The following is a 17809-nucleotide window of genomic DNA, read 5'->3' as shown; positions in this document are numbered from 1 at the left end:
TCCCTTGGCAGAGAGGGTAGAGCTAAGGAGTACAACTACCTCTAAAACTGTTGAGGTCTGGCTTTATACAGATCGAATTGTTCTTGTTTTTTTTTCTGGTTGGAATTTGATTGTTCTTTAATTTGTGATTCTTGTGATACTTTAGATATCCCTCAATTTTTTCTCCTGGGTGAAGTAGTTACCTTATAATGCGAGAAAACTAAATCAATTTTGAATAATTTAGATAAATTAATTTAGTTGTTTCACTTTGTGTAGTTTCCTTGATTTTTATTATTAAGGTCATACCTAATTAGTTTCTCGTGGGATCCATGATCATGAAGTCATCGACTTATCAACTGTTCCCAACTATTTTTAAGTTTTACAATTCCTAATCGCCCCCACGATATTTGTTTGGTTCAATACCGCGTGACAATATGACATTTTATTATTTTCTGTGGATTTTAAAAAAAATCAGTTGTTGGGGAGGTCTCTTCACAAAAAATGGCCAGACAAACACTAGGCATCAGTCAAAGGAGAGTGCCGGGTAAAAATAGCATCCAAATCTAAAAGCTCCTTTCGGCTGTTGTTCAGATTGGGGAAGTATCTGCTGCTGTTGTTGTTCTTTGGACTCCTATCATGTGATGATGATTTTGATTGAGATATTGTCGGATTCGTGTTTTGATAATTATTTATTAAAATTTATAACACCAACAGGTCACACTTTTCCGGAAGATACACTGCACGTGTTGTTTTGCTGTGTTATTTGTAGAAATAAACAACAATTTATGTAATAAAAGATAAGTGATAATTTGTAGGGAACTTTTCTCGGGTCTATCACCAACTGACAAACGATTAAATGCTTGGGTTTTCGCTATTTTTACTTTAAAGGCATTTATTGGACTTGTGGAACCTGTTCGGTAATTTTGGTGGCAAACATTGCAATATCTATTCACGTGAAAATTTTATTGGCAAACAAATGGGGTAGCACCCATTCGTTGCGATAATAACTGAAATCGGTTCATGAAAAACATTTTCATTAGCTCTGGAACGGTGCGAAATGTGAATAGTGATAATTCCTTATTCATCTCCGAAGTGGTAGACCAAGTGTTAGCTGTTCGCTGGGGAGAACCTCAACTTTACAATTTGTAAATATTTTTTGTTAAATATCTCTTATAGACGTTATAAGTGTTTGTGGTAACATTAAAGATACTTATTTAGAATATTTTTTTCATTTTGGCATTTTCTGCTTTATCTATGTTATCTGTTGTAGCAAGAAGAGCAACGATTGGTTGCCAATATCCATTGAACACAGAGTTCATCCTTTAAAAGAAATAATTCGTGATATTTGAACCTAATTTAAGCTTCTCTCCCAATATAAAATTCTAGGGTTTGTATTGGTATTTGCCTGATTTCAGTTACAGATAAGTATAAAATCCAATCTGAGATTTTTTTTTAGGCGCTCAAGCTTTTGTTGAATTTAAAATTTCAGTGGTTTTTAAAATAATAAACGGCATTCCAAATTTTTTTACGATTATGAGTATGAACTTGATAAGAAGTAATATTCTGGTCTGGTGAGCTGAGAGGTCAGTTAAAAATGAATGGAATTTACGTTTCGATAGAAAATGAAACAAGTCGGGAAACCGGAAACTGGACGCTTCAGGTACGAAAGGTTTTGTGTATTTCTTAGTACGCAGCACGTAATATATGCATATATTATGTGAGAGTATCCACTTTTGGGTGATGTTGACATTCATATTCTTGAATTTGCAAAGAAGTAACAACTTTGACGTATTATAACTTTGTTAGTAATAGTGCGATTTCCTCCAAACTTTGTAAGATCCTGCTCCATATTATAGCCTACACCATTCGTGGTACTATGATGAACTTAAGGGGAGTTTTGCAGCCAATTACTAAAAATTATAGTAATATTTTATTATTAACTTTAACAGATATCGGTATGGAAGGTATTTCACAAGCCAGGTACCATATAGTGGCAGCCTTCTGATTTTCTTCAGATTTTTCGGTTTTGTAGTTTCTGAGAGCCTCTTTAAAGAAATGATCAGTTTCAACCGCCCGCACTCCCCACCTTCCCAACAAATGTCAAAACTAAGACCGGCTTCGAAAAGTACTAATCGAGACCGAGAATTTGATACCTCACATGACTATATTTGATGAAAAAGAAAATTTACACCCCCCTTTTGCAGGTATGGGGATCCCCATTTAAATTCGACGTAAAAGGATATAACTCACAGTATGCGTGAGCATTCACAATCCCCACCTTTCTATCGAATTTGGTGTCAATCGCTATAACCGTCTCCGAGAAAAATGCGTGTGACGGACAGACAGACAGACAGGCAGTAAACAGATTTTAATAAGATTTTGTTTTACACAAAACCTTAAAATGAGTGTATTGAAGTAGACTTGGTTCGATGTAGACAGATCTTGGTCATACGGTTTACTTTGGCTTTTTTCCACGAGAGGGTTGGACTATGAAATTTAGAGAGCCTAATCGTGGAAACCGACGGATAGGGTCCACTTGAATAGTAGTCCACATGAACATGGAGTCAATTTAACAAGCTGGTGACGCTTTCTCCAGTCATGTCTCTCAAAAATTTTGAAAAAAAAGATACAGCTCAAATGTCAATGCAAATAACTAATCAGTGGTGATGCGACTCGGGCCATTTATTTTAATTTTTAAAATTGGATTTCCTCATCGAACGCAAATATACTATTAGTTGATAGTGCATATTGTGGAATTGCACATAAATCAAATATAAACAACATGATGCCTACAACATTTTGTATCCCTGAGTCTAATTTAAAGGGATTCTCCATTAAATTTCAAATATTTAATAATACTTTACTTACCAGATGATTTATTTCAATTTTTTTTTGGTCCTCCCTCATGTTAAATCGGTTCGTTCAAATTCCGCCGCACCTTTCAACAATAGTTAAAACCAAGACTTATTTCAGAGAGTACCAACTGGTACCTCCCATCTGATAATTTACATAGATGCACTAGAGACAAAATTTCACATCCCCTGGTAATAATTGTCGGCTTCGCAACTTGCGAATCAACGCTGTTTCATTCATTGTATTCATCATTCTCCTTTCTCTCCTACGTAGCACTTTCAGCTCCCCCTCGGACACCATTTTCCCGTGGTGGGGAGCCTGTAGCCGTGAACCTGGAGAGGTCTCGAGCCGGCTTCAGAAGAAGGCACTGTGAAGAAAGATGAAGCCCCTTGGGAATGAGGACATGGACGAGGCACTACCACTAGTTGCCATAATGTCCAGAGAAATCGGAAGCAAGGAAGCGGGATCTTCGGCGGAAGGTGGCCCGGGCCCTCGAAAGAAGGCAGATGACATCATCCGCATGTTGGGTGAACAGAACCCGGGCATGGACTGGGGGGATAAAGTAATGCCAAGACAAGAGCCATGGATTCGATTTAATTGAATCTGTGGCATTGGAGGTGAAGGGGCTAGGGTTTTCTACGATGAAAGATCTATAAGACCGAGGGCTTGTGTCCTGGTATCAAGACGGTTAGAGACAACCATGCTGAGACAGTTCCGTTCCCAGGACTTAGTTACGGTCATTGAACAATATCAGATTAATGGCGACCGATGTAAGAACTAAGGGATCTGGTAACGTATGTAGAATCAAGTGGTCTCGAATTCTTAATAGGTTGCGATGCCAATGCTCAACATATTAGTTGGGGCAGTAGCAAATGCAATCCAGGAGGAGAGAATCTATTTGATTTCATCACTTCAGTTGGTCTCATGACCGTAAACGTCTGGTGCGTCCCTATGTTTGTAGGACCGAGAAGAAGGGAAATAATTGGCCTAGCAATCTGTACTTCAAAAGTGTTAGAGTTGAGTACACACTGGCGGGTGCTAGACGAGGTCTCACTGTCAGATCACCGATGCCTAGAATTCAATCTGACTATTGCGAAAGACCAAATGCTAAGAAAACAGATTGGACACAGTTTAATGAACTTCTTGGCAACAAAGTACACCTCCCTAGGCTACTAAGGACTCCCTTGGTGCTTCAAGATGAATTGCAAACTCTGAACTGCATACTTTTAAAGTGCTATGAAGAGGTTTGTTCTATTTCTCGAGGCCAAAGCCGTAAAGCGATACCTTGGTGGAATCGGGAACGGCAAAAACTCAGGAAAACAATGTTTTGAAGCGTGCTTGCAAAAGCAATAAGAACGAAGACTGGTTGAACTTCCGGAACTCACAGCCTGAAAATAAGAGGCTCATTATGTGTTCAAAAAGGGACTCATTTAGAGCGTACTGTGAAGAACTGGAAGACGAAAGAGAGTCTATCTCAAGGATATGCAGAGTCCCTAAAAGGGATGAGTTGGCCAAATTGAACTCTCTTAGAAAACTCGATGATACTTTCACGATTTCCAGAATGGAATCAGTACAGACCTTCCTGGAAGTACACCATCCGGGAGTTATTCTAAATAAAAAGCTTGTTTGAAACAAACCTGTACAGATAAAGATGTAACGAGCTTTCGCAGCTTATGGGCTGTCCAGATGGACCTTTGCCTCGACATGGAGACTTAGGCCTCGTATAGTAATGTGGATATGCTTTGCTATCATTAGGCCGATGTTCGCTTATGCATCCGTAGTATGGTGGGTTAAGGTGAAACAAAAAAGTTTTCACCGTAAACTGCAAAGAACTGTGTGTCTGGGTATTACCGGTGTCATGAGCACGACATTCGGCGTAGTTCTAAATGCATTAATCACTTTGCAGCTCCTGGATATACATATTTATTCAAAGCACTGCAATGATAGCAGCTCATAGATGAATTCCATTAGATCTATGCGGAAACAACGGATGTGGGGAGTATTGGAAGAGTTGGTGGGAATACTGAACCCAATTTTCGCAATGCCTTCCGATTCTCGGGTCCCCATACATCTGTTTGGTAGAAGATGTGAAATTTCCCGAAACATAGGGCGAACTGGAAAGTACCAGAGGAATGCGAGGCGGGATATACGGAAGTCTTCTACACCGATGGCTCAAAAATAGAACAGAGTTCTGTAGCTGCAGTCTACCTCTCGAATAAAAACGAGAAGTTGCAATATGCAACGGTTTTTCAAGTCGAAGTATATGTGATCCTAAAGGCGACAAACTGGGTGATTGATGAGTGGGTGAAGGGCAGGCGTATCGCAATCTGCACTGATAGTGAAGCTGCATGCAGGGCGTTGAGTAGTTCTTTGATCACCTCGAAAATCGTTCAGGAAAGCAGAAACCATTTGAACTGTATCTCTAAATTCAATACTCCGGTTACCTGGTCACTGTGGCATAGAGGGAAAAGCAGGAGGGCTTGCAGTAGTATTGTCTCTCCTGTAATGAGGATCCATGTCTGCGTAGACTTCGTCGTTTACTCCGAAGACTCCTTGCAGCAGATTTCCTAAGAGCCCGCGCGGATTCCTCGATTTAACCCATGGTTCAATGGTATCGATAGTCATGTTAAATTCTTGTTCTAGCTGAGTTATGAGTTCCATACACCTTATATCTGGATGTAGTCGTAGGCCTTCCTTACAGACATTGGGCATATTCTTATATATTTGTCGAGTGTGCTTCAGATCAGACACGATCTCTTCAGTCGTCGATATTGACGTTCAGCCGGAATTGTCCTTTTTCGGCCTATATTCCTGGTTCAGGGTGTTTGATGGTGAAGTTGCCTTTTGCTCCCGTAACGCAAACTAGCAAAATGGCTGAGTTCATCATCAGTTTGGACAATTTGGATGTCTTTCCACAGGCTAGGATTCTTGTTTCCTTTTCTGTCGATACGGACAGATGCCAATGCCAGCCATCGTTGGATCTACTTCACACTCATCATTGCTTGGCAGTTGACAAATTTTCGAAATAGGTCGTTTGATGATATTATTCTTGCTCTTTAGCGTCACGACCCTAGTCAGTCCATTGTTTCCAGGATGAACTGCCATAATTATTCCTAGAGGCCGTTGATCAGACGCTGAGCCCGAGACTATCGAATGTACTAGTTTGGACGGACCGTGTGGTCGGAATCGAGGAGTGGTATTAATCTAATTAGCGAGCTAGTTCTTACCAAGGGTTTGTTGGTTTTGAGCAGATCGATTTCATCTGCAAACGCCTCTTGCTGGATGATCCTAATAAGAGTCGTTTTCGCTTGTTGCAGTTCATCTGAAAAAGAATCGTTGTGACAGATCTCTCTTCTCTGCTGTCTGCGCGGTCGTCAAGCACGTCGTTTTTCCCGCAATTCTAAGTTAGCAACAGCTTCGTTGCAAGAAAATTTTGATTTTGGCCACTTGTACTGATGTTCACTTAGCCTGTCTGGTCCATTCCACCATAATCTATGGTTAACTAACAGTTTCGGGAATATTACACTGGGCAACATCTGCTGGATTTGCTAGGCTGCTTATATGTCGCTATTGTTTGATGTCAGACGCAGAGTGGATATGACTCATTCCATGCGAGGGCTGAACTGTTGCAGTGTAACTACCTTGGAATTGAAATCTCCTACAGAACTGGTAGCTGTGATCGGAACGTTCGCCATTTCGCATCGAGTTCCTTTTCTACTGGTTCATCCCAATTCGTTTGTTGTAGCCGCAATTGCTGGATCCATATTTTGCCTACATGGTTGCAACCATCCCATCGGGTCAAATAATTTAGCGATCCCAGAAAGAAGCTGACGTTTCGTTAGCGCATTATTGGTAATTTCTTCCAGCTTGACTTTGAATAGGAAAGAATCCCTTGCTGGATGTCACCGTAACCCTAATATGTTGACGTGCTCGTTCTCATCGATGTTTAGTGGTACATTTGCTTCCCGGTCAGAAGCAGGAATTTTCGCAAATTAAAACCTCATTTTAGTAACACTTTTATGAGGTCCTGCTGAAGTGCCTGCCTTTCCTTGAGGGTATCTCTACCGGTCAGGATATCGTCCACGTAGAAATCTTCTTTCAGCACTCGACAATCTTCAAGATGATGAGTCCGGATTGCCAAGTAAGGAGATCTAGTGGTACCATACATCACTGCAGTTAGTTTGAAGTGTTTAAGGGGTTCAAATGGATAGCTTCTCCACAAAATTCGCTGGAAATTTTGATCCTGGGGGTGCACCATTATTTGGCGGTACATCTTCTTCATATCAGCTGCCATCACGCACCGATGTTCTCCACTTCATCAGTATCCGCGCGATACTGTTCTGGATTCTTGGACCAATGAGTAACGTGTCGTTGAGCGATTTGCCTGATGGTCTTAACTGAGATGCATTGAGCATGATTCGCAGTTTTCTAGTTGTACTATCATCGAGGTTTAAGTATTCTTCCATGAATGCTATGTGTTGACATCTCAAGGATTCTTTGTTGGTCAGCTCCTGGATAGAATTGCACAAGGTTGTCCCGGGCTCAGCGTCCTGCTTGAACGGAAGCCGGACAACGTACCTCCCAGCGCTGTCTTGTCTGGTGGTTTGCCGATACCATTCGATGGCTACTTTTTCGTCGGACGTCACAGGTTATTCAGTCGGTACTTCATTTATTTCCCGAAATTTTTTAACCAGTTGGTCAGTAGTGTTTTCCGTGGCTATCAATGAATGTATGCTCGGTTGAGTGTTTTGCGAAGAAATTTGGCCAAGCAAAACCCATCCGAGTCTAGTGTTCATTGAACAAGGAGATCCTCTCCTGAATCCTGGCAGCACGATGTCACTGTCGGTATCAGCTCCTAGTAAAATGTCGATCCATGCTAGGGTTCCGCTAAATTTTTGACAAATAGCGTCACTGGAGGTTTAACTGGTGCCCCGCATAATTGGACCTTTGCATATCGCCTTCGTAATCTTAATAACTGAACAGTTGACTCTGTTATGAAGCTTCGTTGCGACCCGGAATCTATCAGAGCTCTTAACGTTATCAAATCGCCTGAAAGGTTTTGCACCCTGATTCTAGCTGTCGCTAGTAGTATCTGAGACTGGCTCCCATCCTCCGCCAACAATGATTGGGTCCTTGGGACGAATGGCTTGGCGTCGGCTGCCAAATTCTTTGAGTCATTCATGGTTCCATCACTGTGTACCAAAGAATGGTGAACATACACAACACCTGCCGCTTGATGGGCACTGATTAAGGCCTGTCCTTTCTTCAAACAGTTGTAGCACAGGTTTTTATTTTTCGCTACATTTCTCCGTTGCTGCGAATCCATTCCCTTGAATTTGTCGCAGTGAGCCAAATAGTGTTCCTTTCCGTAAATGTTGCACGTTGTTGATGTCGTCACTGTTAATGTTTCGATCTTAGCTGGTTTCTAATGTCCTGAACCGACTCGCCAGGAACGCTATAAAAGCGTGTAAGTTGGTTAAGTCTGCGCTTGCTCTCAAAAATGTTTCCCACAATCGTCGAGATTGTTGGTCTAATTGGCTTGTTGAGTAGATGATCAACAAGTCTCAATGAACCGTATTGACACCGATGCTGTTCATGCTGACAATGAACTTCATTCCTCCTTAGTCACTGCCAGTTTGTGGAATTTATGTAAGTAATTCCATGCCACTTGTGCTGAAGGTATGGGACAGCGAATCAATGCCTGACGATTGGCAACGAGGCATTATCTGTCTCATATATAAAAAGGGAGATATAACACAGTGCAGCAATTATAGAGGTATCACGTTGCTGAGTACCATCTATAAGATATTCTCCGCTATCTTTCTAGGCCAGATAGCCCCATACGCCCAGAACATCATTGGCCCATACCAAAGAGGCTTCACTCCAGACAAATCAGCAACAAATGAGTTTTTCTCTCTGCGGCAAGCGATGGAAAAGCTGTTGGAACTGTTCATCGACTTTAAAGTCGCCTATGATAGCATAACCAGGGTAAAACTTTACACGGCCATGAGAGAATTCGGTATGCCGACGAAATTGATAAGACTGACTAGTCTGCTGCAACGTCAGCACGGAAAACCAACCAACCAACAACATCAAAAGGCACTGGTCAAACGGGAAGAATAAAGATGGGAGACTACAACTTTGAGACGGTTGATAATTTTTCCTATCTAGGGTCGAAAATCATAACCGATAATAGCTACGATAATGAAATCCGCGCAGTGTTGTTGGCAGCCAATAGAGCCTATTTCAGCTTGCAAAAACTGTTCCGCTCGAAACGTCTCACCATAGGATCAAAGCTCTTCCTGTACAAGGCAATGATCTTGCCAGTCCTCATGTATTCCTCGGAGAATTGGGTTCCTTGCAAGAAGAATTGCGAACTCTTGGTCGCGTTCAAGAGAAGAATCCTCCGAAGAATTTTTGGCCCCCTACATGAGGATGGACGATTCCGTAGCCTACATAACGACGAAATCTATGAGCGATACCATGACCGTCAGGTTGTGAATAAAATCCGGGTCAATAGATTACAGTGGGCGGGTCACTTAATCCGTATGGATGAGGATGATCCAGCCCGGAAAGTCTATAAGGGCAATATCTATGGTAGAAAAAGAAGACGAGGCAGACCCTACCTAAGATGGAGCGATGGCGTAGGTCAGGACGCCAGACAGCTTTTAGGGGAATCGAATTAGTGGACCTCGGCGCAAAACCGGGATGTCTGGTTCTTGCGCCGTTGATGATGATAATGAATTCCATGCCAATGCCCTCTAGTTGCCAAATCGCTCCTGCAACATACGTATTGCTGCGGCGTAATTCTCATCCTATAGATTACGAATGGGACATGTGGACTTTTTCAAAAGATCCTTTTCGGCCTGGATGTGGAAATGTCATGCTGGTTGCAGCTAATACCCTATATCGCTGGATTCAGCTCTAAGTTCGGTGTGGATTTGGAGGACGGGTGGGGGGAATACGGAGGAGACGTTAAATAGACCTTACATTCACTGTAATAAATGTGCACGTGGCATAGACCGGTACTCTCACCATAATGTCGGAGGGCTGCATTTGCTTCGAAAGAGACTAAATCTGAGAGCGCCCAAAGTGAAGAGAAAGTGAAAAGCCCCTGCCCCATGCGCAGACATTTTTGCTGGTTTCAACATGGATATGCCACCTGTCGTCTCGAAAATTGCAATCAACTATCACCACTAGATTCCATCAAGACCCAGCACTAAATATTATCAGACTTACACTTTATACCATCTACCGCAATTTTTCTACCCAACTCCACAAGGACAAGGCCAGAAGGCAAAGGATGTAATCTACTCTGAGTAGGACAGCAGAGCGAAGGTATTCGTGTCAGGCGAACCCGATATTGACTTGTTGGTTTAGATGTTTGTTTGATGTTGGAAGTGAAATTTAATCTACAAAATGCACAGATTGGAAGTATCAATCAAAATTTAAGTAAAAATTCGATTTAGAAGCCACAAGATATCAATTGACTCAGCATGTGTTCCGCAGCATGACCCTTCGTTTAAATTCACCCTCTTGGAAATTTATCGTCACCGTTGTTGTCCCCATTTTCATGGCGACTTTTCCACAACAGGAGCCACGTGGTACGCCATAATAAAACACAAGATTGGCTTCACCGTAAAATTAGCGTCCATTTTTATTTATAAACTTTGTTGGGGGCGATTTATTTGATTCGCTTTTGATATTTTTTTTTGGGTGGTGTTTGGTATGCGAATTGGAATCCACGCGCATGTGGATCACACGATAAAGTTCAGGAGCAAGATGGCATATTGTATAATAGATCAGACAACAAAAACAAACATTCAGAGAAAGTTAGCGTAGTCTAGAATGATGTCCTCGAGATGTTGATTGGGGACAGATCACATGCATGGAAAACTTCATTGTTGATGCTTTTGTATGATTTTTCCGGGTGTTATTTTCGCATGTAATGAGCTTAGAGGATTGAATGTAATGGAAGTTTGGTGGTTTGAATGGAAAACTTTTCAAGTGGTAATGGAAATTTATTCGGTTTTGTCGTTGGATGATTTGCCTGGAAGTTAGATGGTGCTGATTTCATATAGAGGACGTAATATGAATGCAATTTTGTATGTCTGAATTTCAGAATACGTTTCAGCGAACTTTTTAATACCTAGAACATTTGCGGTGTGAGATTTTCACGTAGCTGCTTGACGAATGGAAAACTTTCGCTTTGAATTTCTTGTAATTCTAATAATTTGAAGTTTGCTTGGGTAGAAAAAATCGCTGAAATTCCTGTACTAAAGTTTTATCATAAGTTGGAATTTGCTTCGTATGGCTGTGCATCCTCTAAGGAGATGTCTGCTAGAGAGTATGGAATATTACATTGTCATCATCATTGATCAGTCGACAATGATATGGGCGAAGATTTCTAACAAAGTCCGGCAGGCTTGCTTTGGCTATTCCCAAACATCAACTCTGGATTACCATCTCACATGCCGCAATTGTGACCAGGCCATTCCAAATAGTATACATCCCTCTTTGGTAAAGGTTGAGTTGTCAACCCCATTCCCGGAGCGCCTGAGTAGTTTATGCAGCGGGGGTGTGGAGGTCTCTCTTCTTCAAACCCAATAAAAACTCGCGGCGGTCACGCCCCCTTAAAGAGTCATGGGCTCCTAAAATGGGGTTTCTTTTATATTATTAATTTTGAATTTTCAACCCTACCCCATTACGGGAAAAGGACAGAGAGGGTATGTATATTTGTAGGCAAATATTTTATTGATTCTCGGTTGAATTTTGTAGCGTAGTGTAACGAATCTGAATCGGCGCGCTCTAAGTTTCTCGATTCTCGGCATCTTCCATGGCTCCACGCTGTCGGATGCGATACAATTTCTACGCCGTTGGGCCTTCTACTTTAGTACCGCAGTGGAATGTTGCCCCTCTAGCGGCGGTATAAAGTATATCTTCAGCTGTTTCTACTTATCCTTCTCCCAAGGATGACTTAACCAAGCCCAGCAATTCAGCACAATCAATAACTGAATGCCCTCCCCCCTCGAGAATCGCAACACTGCTGCAGTGCCAAAAATCCCACGATCTAATAAGTTGTCGCTACCTACGTGTTCCCAGCGGCTTAGAAATTCATTCGACGAGACTTTGACTTCTGAGAAGGCGCACCAGGCCTCTCAATCTAAGTTGATTTTACCTGCAATACCTTCCTACATCAGGGTTGCTTCAACTAGTTCTCTATGCGACGATTTACGGTCCACCGAAACTCCGATCCTGTCTCGCTTCATGGTGCCTTCAACGGAGCAATATCCGCAGCCTTCTCAGCAGTTCACGAATCGAAACTCAGCCGCTCGACTTTTTGACATCGTTCTCGTCGCCAACGAAGCTCCACTTCCCGCCGCTGCTATATACCCTGGCACTTCATCCCCACCCATACCAGTGGCCACGGGCTAAAGGTGGCGTCCCCACCTAAACAGCTAGTTATCTCCAGGCTAGCGTTCGCAATTTCTACAGACGATGTACTGCAGTACGTAAAGAGCAAAGTTAGTTTACTTTCTCCTCTGTGCTGTGTCAAACTGACAAAAGACAACACCAACCAGATGATTGTGTATTTTAAGGTTACTTATTCTCACGAATTCGACGTCTTCGGCAAGCCTTCTTTCTGGTCTGAAGGTGGGGGTATGAATACTTGCTCTGCCCTGAATTTCAATACCACCAAGAACTCCTTGGGCCGCACTTTCGATCTTTTCCTTTACAACCTCCTCGAGCGTCACCTCTCTTTACTTTTTTGCACATCTCCGTATGTCAAAATTGTTGCTCACCACTCCACTCCCCCACGTAGGGTCGCGATTCTTTTTTTAGCTTTCCAGCGCAAACCATGAACAGTAATTGCGCCTGTTTAACAGCGCGTCCAGCAATAAGTGTCGCAGCGTAACCTTCATAACCGACCAGGCGCGCCTCTAGCGTTCTGGTACTAGGATGGAATCCTACGCTATCATCAACGATGGGGATGGAGATCACTCCATCGTTTTTTGGCTCTTTAGCTAGTGGTTTTTCAGATAATCACTCAATGCCGTAAGAGATAACCCGCCATGCACAATTAATTGTTCAGTGTGCCTAGCATGTCCTTACATCCTACGGAATCAAGGACATTTCTAACATCGACCGTCGCGAGGAGCACCACTCGTCGAGACCGTATTCACAACTTGCATGCTAGCATCCACCGTTGATCTTCCTGCTCTAAAACCGAACTGTCTTGGAGATACGTCTCCGGCAGCGCCTGTCACTGATGAACTTTTCGAACATTTTCCATGCCGTGTCAAGTATTCAGACTGGTTGATTTGCAGACAGTAGCTTACGGTCTCCTTTTCCTTTGCTAATCACGCGAGCCTCGTTACCTTACACCGGGAGGGAAAAATACCTTCGTTCAGGGGAGTGTCGAACTTGCCGATAGTCGAATACCGGTCTGATTATATCTGCCCGGATATCATAATGTCAAAGGACCTTCTTGTTTTTCAGAGAGAAGACTGCTCCTCCCAACTCTTTTATTAATCCTCGTCGTCCCGACGCGAAAGTCACATGGGGAACACCTCCTTTGCAGCCTGGGCGCCAGAATGTGGCCGTGAACTTGATGTTCAAAACTAAGAACCCGCTTCTTGCTTTCATTTCGAGTATTCGTTCCACTCTCGAGTGCCCTGGCATTGAAGTCGGTCTCCAAAGCATCCAAACCTGCTTCGAAAGTCCGGCATTGTCTTATATGATGTTAGATACATGCTGAAAAACGTTATCCCTAAACACAAAATTCAGAGAAAACCATTCCTTCCATCTCGGGTACCGTCCCGAGCCCAGACAGCAACGCTACCTGAAAAGTCGAGGTGCTATGAAGCTGGGTCCTTGCTCCGATATTGATCACTAATGAGCACTAGATCAGCTTTTAGCTCCGCAGCGAACTGCACTAGGAACTCATGAGTGATTGCACTCCGATATATGTTGATCTGTATGATGGGGATTGTTTTAACCGCGTCCTAATTCTTTCCAGTTCTGCTCTGAAGACTGGAAACCGCCCCGAGTCCACATTATGTGCAGCGCAGGGAACCCGACTTTCCTATTTGATGCGGGTGTTCGCTTTATGATCTACTTGGCCACATCTACGGTTTGCTGCCTTCCTATTAGATTCCCGGCGGATGGCTGACGTATGCTCGTAATCTGAGCATCTGGAACAGTTGGTCATACATATTACACGGTCAATTTTGACTTTTCCGCTATCAAGAAGTCTCTTCACATATTGCTTGCAACTTCCACCATAGTGAGTTTTTGACTTGGAGAATTCGCAGAGGTGATACCTATCAATGGTTACCTCTGGGTATTTACATTTGATGTCTTCTTTTACTTCGGTATTTTCTATGGGACAAAGCTTATATCTCCGTTAATATTGAGAATTTCGCAAAAAATAACTTATGCCGTGATCACTACTATTGGGAGAGGGTCTGAGCTTCAAAATGGTATATAGGTTGGTGGGTCTGAGTGCCAGGAAAATTGTTGGTTTTTGGGAGGAATCTTGGGAAAAACTTTAAAAGTTTATATCTCCATTAATATTGAGAATTTCCCAAAAAGGAGTATAACTCGTGATCACTACTATTGCAAAAAGGAACCTAATTCGTGATCACACGCTGGGATTTCGAACTGGCAAAGTTCACGTAAGTTCTAGGCTAGGAACCCTCAATGGCTTCTTGGCCGCTTGACAGAACGTACCTTTGTCGAATGGAAGACACTTTCACTGTCTTCGGGCTTGATCTTATATCGGACTTTAGGCAGATGGTTTTCTTACGGCATTACGTGTTGTTTCCTCTTTTTCTTCTTCGTTTTCTTTTTACTGTCTTGGGGGTTGCTGGGAAAAGTCTCTTTCAGATGCGTCTTCCTCTTTTTACCTTTTCCCCAGTTCGCTCTGCAACGGACTATCAGCGATCCGTTTGGCGCTTACGCTACTCTCAGCGAGAGGCACGGTTGCTTCTGCTTTTCGCGCATCTTCTGTTGCCCTCCATGTCCACCTGCGGAAGGAAATGCAGTCCAGGAGTTCTTCTAGCTCCATTAGTCCATTTTTCATACCTTTGATGACGTTTTTTGGGAGAAAAGCTGCAGACCGCATGCGCGTCACAGCTGCCGCGCATTTTTTGATAGGCCTTTCCTCTTCGTTTTTTGTAAGGACAGTCGGCTGCGCTTCCAATTGGCTTATAAACAAAGCCATTTTGAGCACTATAGGGTACTGGTGTTGTCGTACCTGCCATGACTGCCGCATCACTTTGCGAGTCTTCCTCTGTATTTGGCTGTACGCATCCTGATGTCTCATTGGGTATTTTAGCCTTTGTGGTCCTTTTCGTTGGTCATTGCGATGAGTGACGCATTTACGTGCGTCGCTTAAGCGCAGCCAACTCTTTCTTTGTCCCTACTATCCCCTCAGTTTTACATTCTTTTTATTCGTGTAAAGTGTTCTAGCGTATCTTGTACAAGGAAGTGGGCTGCAAAAGTCAGAAACAGGTGTACCCTCTGAGAAAAATTCCTGATGCGTGACCTTCGGAATTCATGGACTTCTCAGCGCTCGCTCGTAGCAACACAGTCGACTGATATTGGTTCAATGGAAATTACCGGACGAGGATTTCGAAGGAGCTGGCTCCAGATATGTACCAGGTGTACTCCTAATTAATTTCCGGTTTTTTGTGAATAAAACACATAATTCCAAGGGAACCGTGATAGTTATTTTATTCGAAATATTTTCCATCGCTTTCTACACATTTTTTCCACCTTTCTGGTAATTTGTGAATACCACGCCAGTAGAATTGCCTGTCTTTGGAGGTGAACCACTCAGTGAGCCATTTTCGCAAATTTTCGTACGAGTCGAAGCGCTTCTCAGAAAGTGAGTGGCCCAACGAGGCAAAGAGGTGGTAATCCGATGGGGCCAGGTCTGGTGAGTAAGCAGCATGGTTAAGCACCTCCCACTTGAGTGTTTCCAACGTTTCGCGAACGACTTTCGATTTCACACGTCACTTTTCGGTTCTCTCCCGACGTATATCGGTCATTAGCGGTTCGCTCTTCACCGAGAAACTTTCTCATGACTACTACCTAGGATGCGGGTATAATCCCAGCTAGGGGGTCAGAACTACTTGCTCCGGCACTTCGGGGTCGCTACTCTTCGTATCGTAAACAAGCCGTTAAGGATCGCTGACGGCTGCTGAGGATATGGGGACAATATTTACAATTGGGTTTTCTTTGTATATTGTTATCTTTAAGTCAATAACTCTTCTGTCTACTCTCGTAGTGCCTATATTTTTCAAACGTCCTTATGACCACTTTTCGAGGAGTTACCCTTTGAATAAATATAAAAGACATCAGCCTCGTGTCGGCTTCCAAAAGTGGTTCTCCCATGAGCCAGTGAGCAGACACAATTAGAATGGGATAATGAAAAGACTTGCTTTATGGACGGTCTAGCCTCTTATACAATTTCCTCTTATTTGTCGAACCACAAAATTCAGCACATTCTCAATGCTTCACCCACCCTACCCTTCTCCAAAGGAACATTGATTTTCTTATCACTTGTGAGTAATTACCTTTCACCACGTTGCTGTTCAGAGTATTTTTGTCTTGATGAGCTATAGCCTTGCGTTTAGAGGAAGAGGCAACTCTTCACGTTTCCTACCTTAACAAATCTGGTTGCCATGCCATTGAAACCCTCCAGTGATGCACAGTTCCTGAAATCTAACTTTTCCATTAGCGTCTTGGAATATAAAAAAAGACTGGATTAATTGCTTCTGAGATTTGATATTATTTTTTCAAGAGCAAGTTATTAAAACTGAAGCTTCCAACGCGTCTAACTCGAAGTGGTTTACCTTCGCTTACCACTTCCTTCCAAATAAAATTTATCATCTTTAAACCAAAATGTATCTCCGAAAATAATGAAACCATAATAACTTTTCCAACTTTTCTATCATTTTAGCATCCAACAACTGAAATAGTCCTCAAAGGATGGCCACCTCAGTGCTCCTTGCGTGTGGCCTTAACGAGCAGCGTCTTCAGCCCTACACCCATCTGAGTGAGGAGAGTGGGGTGGACGGTGGCTTCTTAATTAGTTCAATTCTGGGACAACGTATTCGTGTGCCAAACGCAGGCACGATTCTAATTTGTTTACACCAAACTTTCTCGCATTACTGCAGTGCAGGAATCCGGCTGGGCTACAATTTGCAAATGTCGCTTGGGAAAAATTTACGCGTTATCGACATCCTTAACGACATTGCTGGCGATTTTGGAAAGTCGAAATGGACAACGACGACAGGAAACTTTCTCCAACTTCTGTGGGACGAGATTCAAACGCAAAGTATGGAACTTTTTGCGGCCAAATCAACGATTACCGTAATTATCGATGACTTGTCGGTACTTTTGAATTTGGGGGCGAGTCCTGGTGAAATTATGCGATTTGCCAATCGTCTGAGACAGTGGTCGGAGGGACGAAATGCGGATGTGGCGATAGTAACAAAGTTGAATACTTGCGAGGCCTTTGGGACTCTAATGAATCAAATTGGCGAACTTTGCGATATACACGTTGTAATTGAGCGATTGAAAAGCGGAAATTTCAAGGAAGTCGATGGGAAAATTGTCGTGAAAAAGGACACGTGCTCAGGACCGTTCGATTTTCAGGAGACTGAGAAAACAATTTTATATAAAGTTTTGGAGCGGAATATTAAAATATTCAATCCTGGTGAAGTTGGAATAAAAGTTTGAAACTAAGGAATGAGCGGTGTTCATTATATCTACGTCTGTATTGCACAGAAATCCTTGCTGGCATTGTTTCAGATGGAAGAATTCGGTGGTGAGTAATTGGTCTGAAAATCAAGTTCAACTTTCTAGTATGAGTCACTGGAAGTGAGATTTCTTAAGAAATGGGAGGTCTTGCCTTAAGTGATAGCGAGATTATGCAGATGGGATTAAACACAAATAGGTTTCTGGA

At 42.7% G+C, this 17809-nt stretch overlaps 1 protein-coding gene across 4 annotated transcripts in view; it reads left to right on the top strand.

The window, feature by feature from the left end:
• LOC119650783 (elongator complex protein 6) overlaps positions 1-17593 on the top strand; it is a 46280-nt gene extending 28687 nt beyond the window's left edge. For 3 of the 4 annotated variants that reach the window (XM_038053896.1, XM_038053899.1, XM_038053897.1), the window contains exon 2: positions 16802-17593. In XM_038053896.1, coding sequence (XP_037909824.1) covers positions 16831-17583 — 753 coding nt within the window. In that variant the 5' untranslated portion in view covers positions 16802-16830 and the 3' untranslated portion in view covers positions 17584-17593. Of the gene's footprint in view, positions 1-878; positions 1125-16801 lie in introns of those variants that run through there. The other variant, XM_038053898.1, reaches the window with a different exon arrangement.
• Positions 17594-17809: the final 216 nt, after the last annotated feature.

The sequence above is a fragment of the Hermetia illucens genome, chromosome 3 (genome assembly GCF_905115235.1).
Source record: "Hermetia illucens chromosome 3, iHerIll2.2.curated.20191125, whole genome shotgun sequence".
Classification (NCBI taxonomy): Eukaryota; Metazoa; Arthropoda; class Insecta; order Diptera; family Stratiomyidae; genus Hermetia; species Hermetia illucens.
The sequence above is the reverse complement of the archived record's forward strand: the minus strand, read 5'-3'. Positions and strand labels throughout refer to the sequence as shown.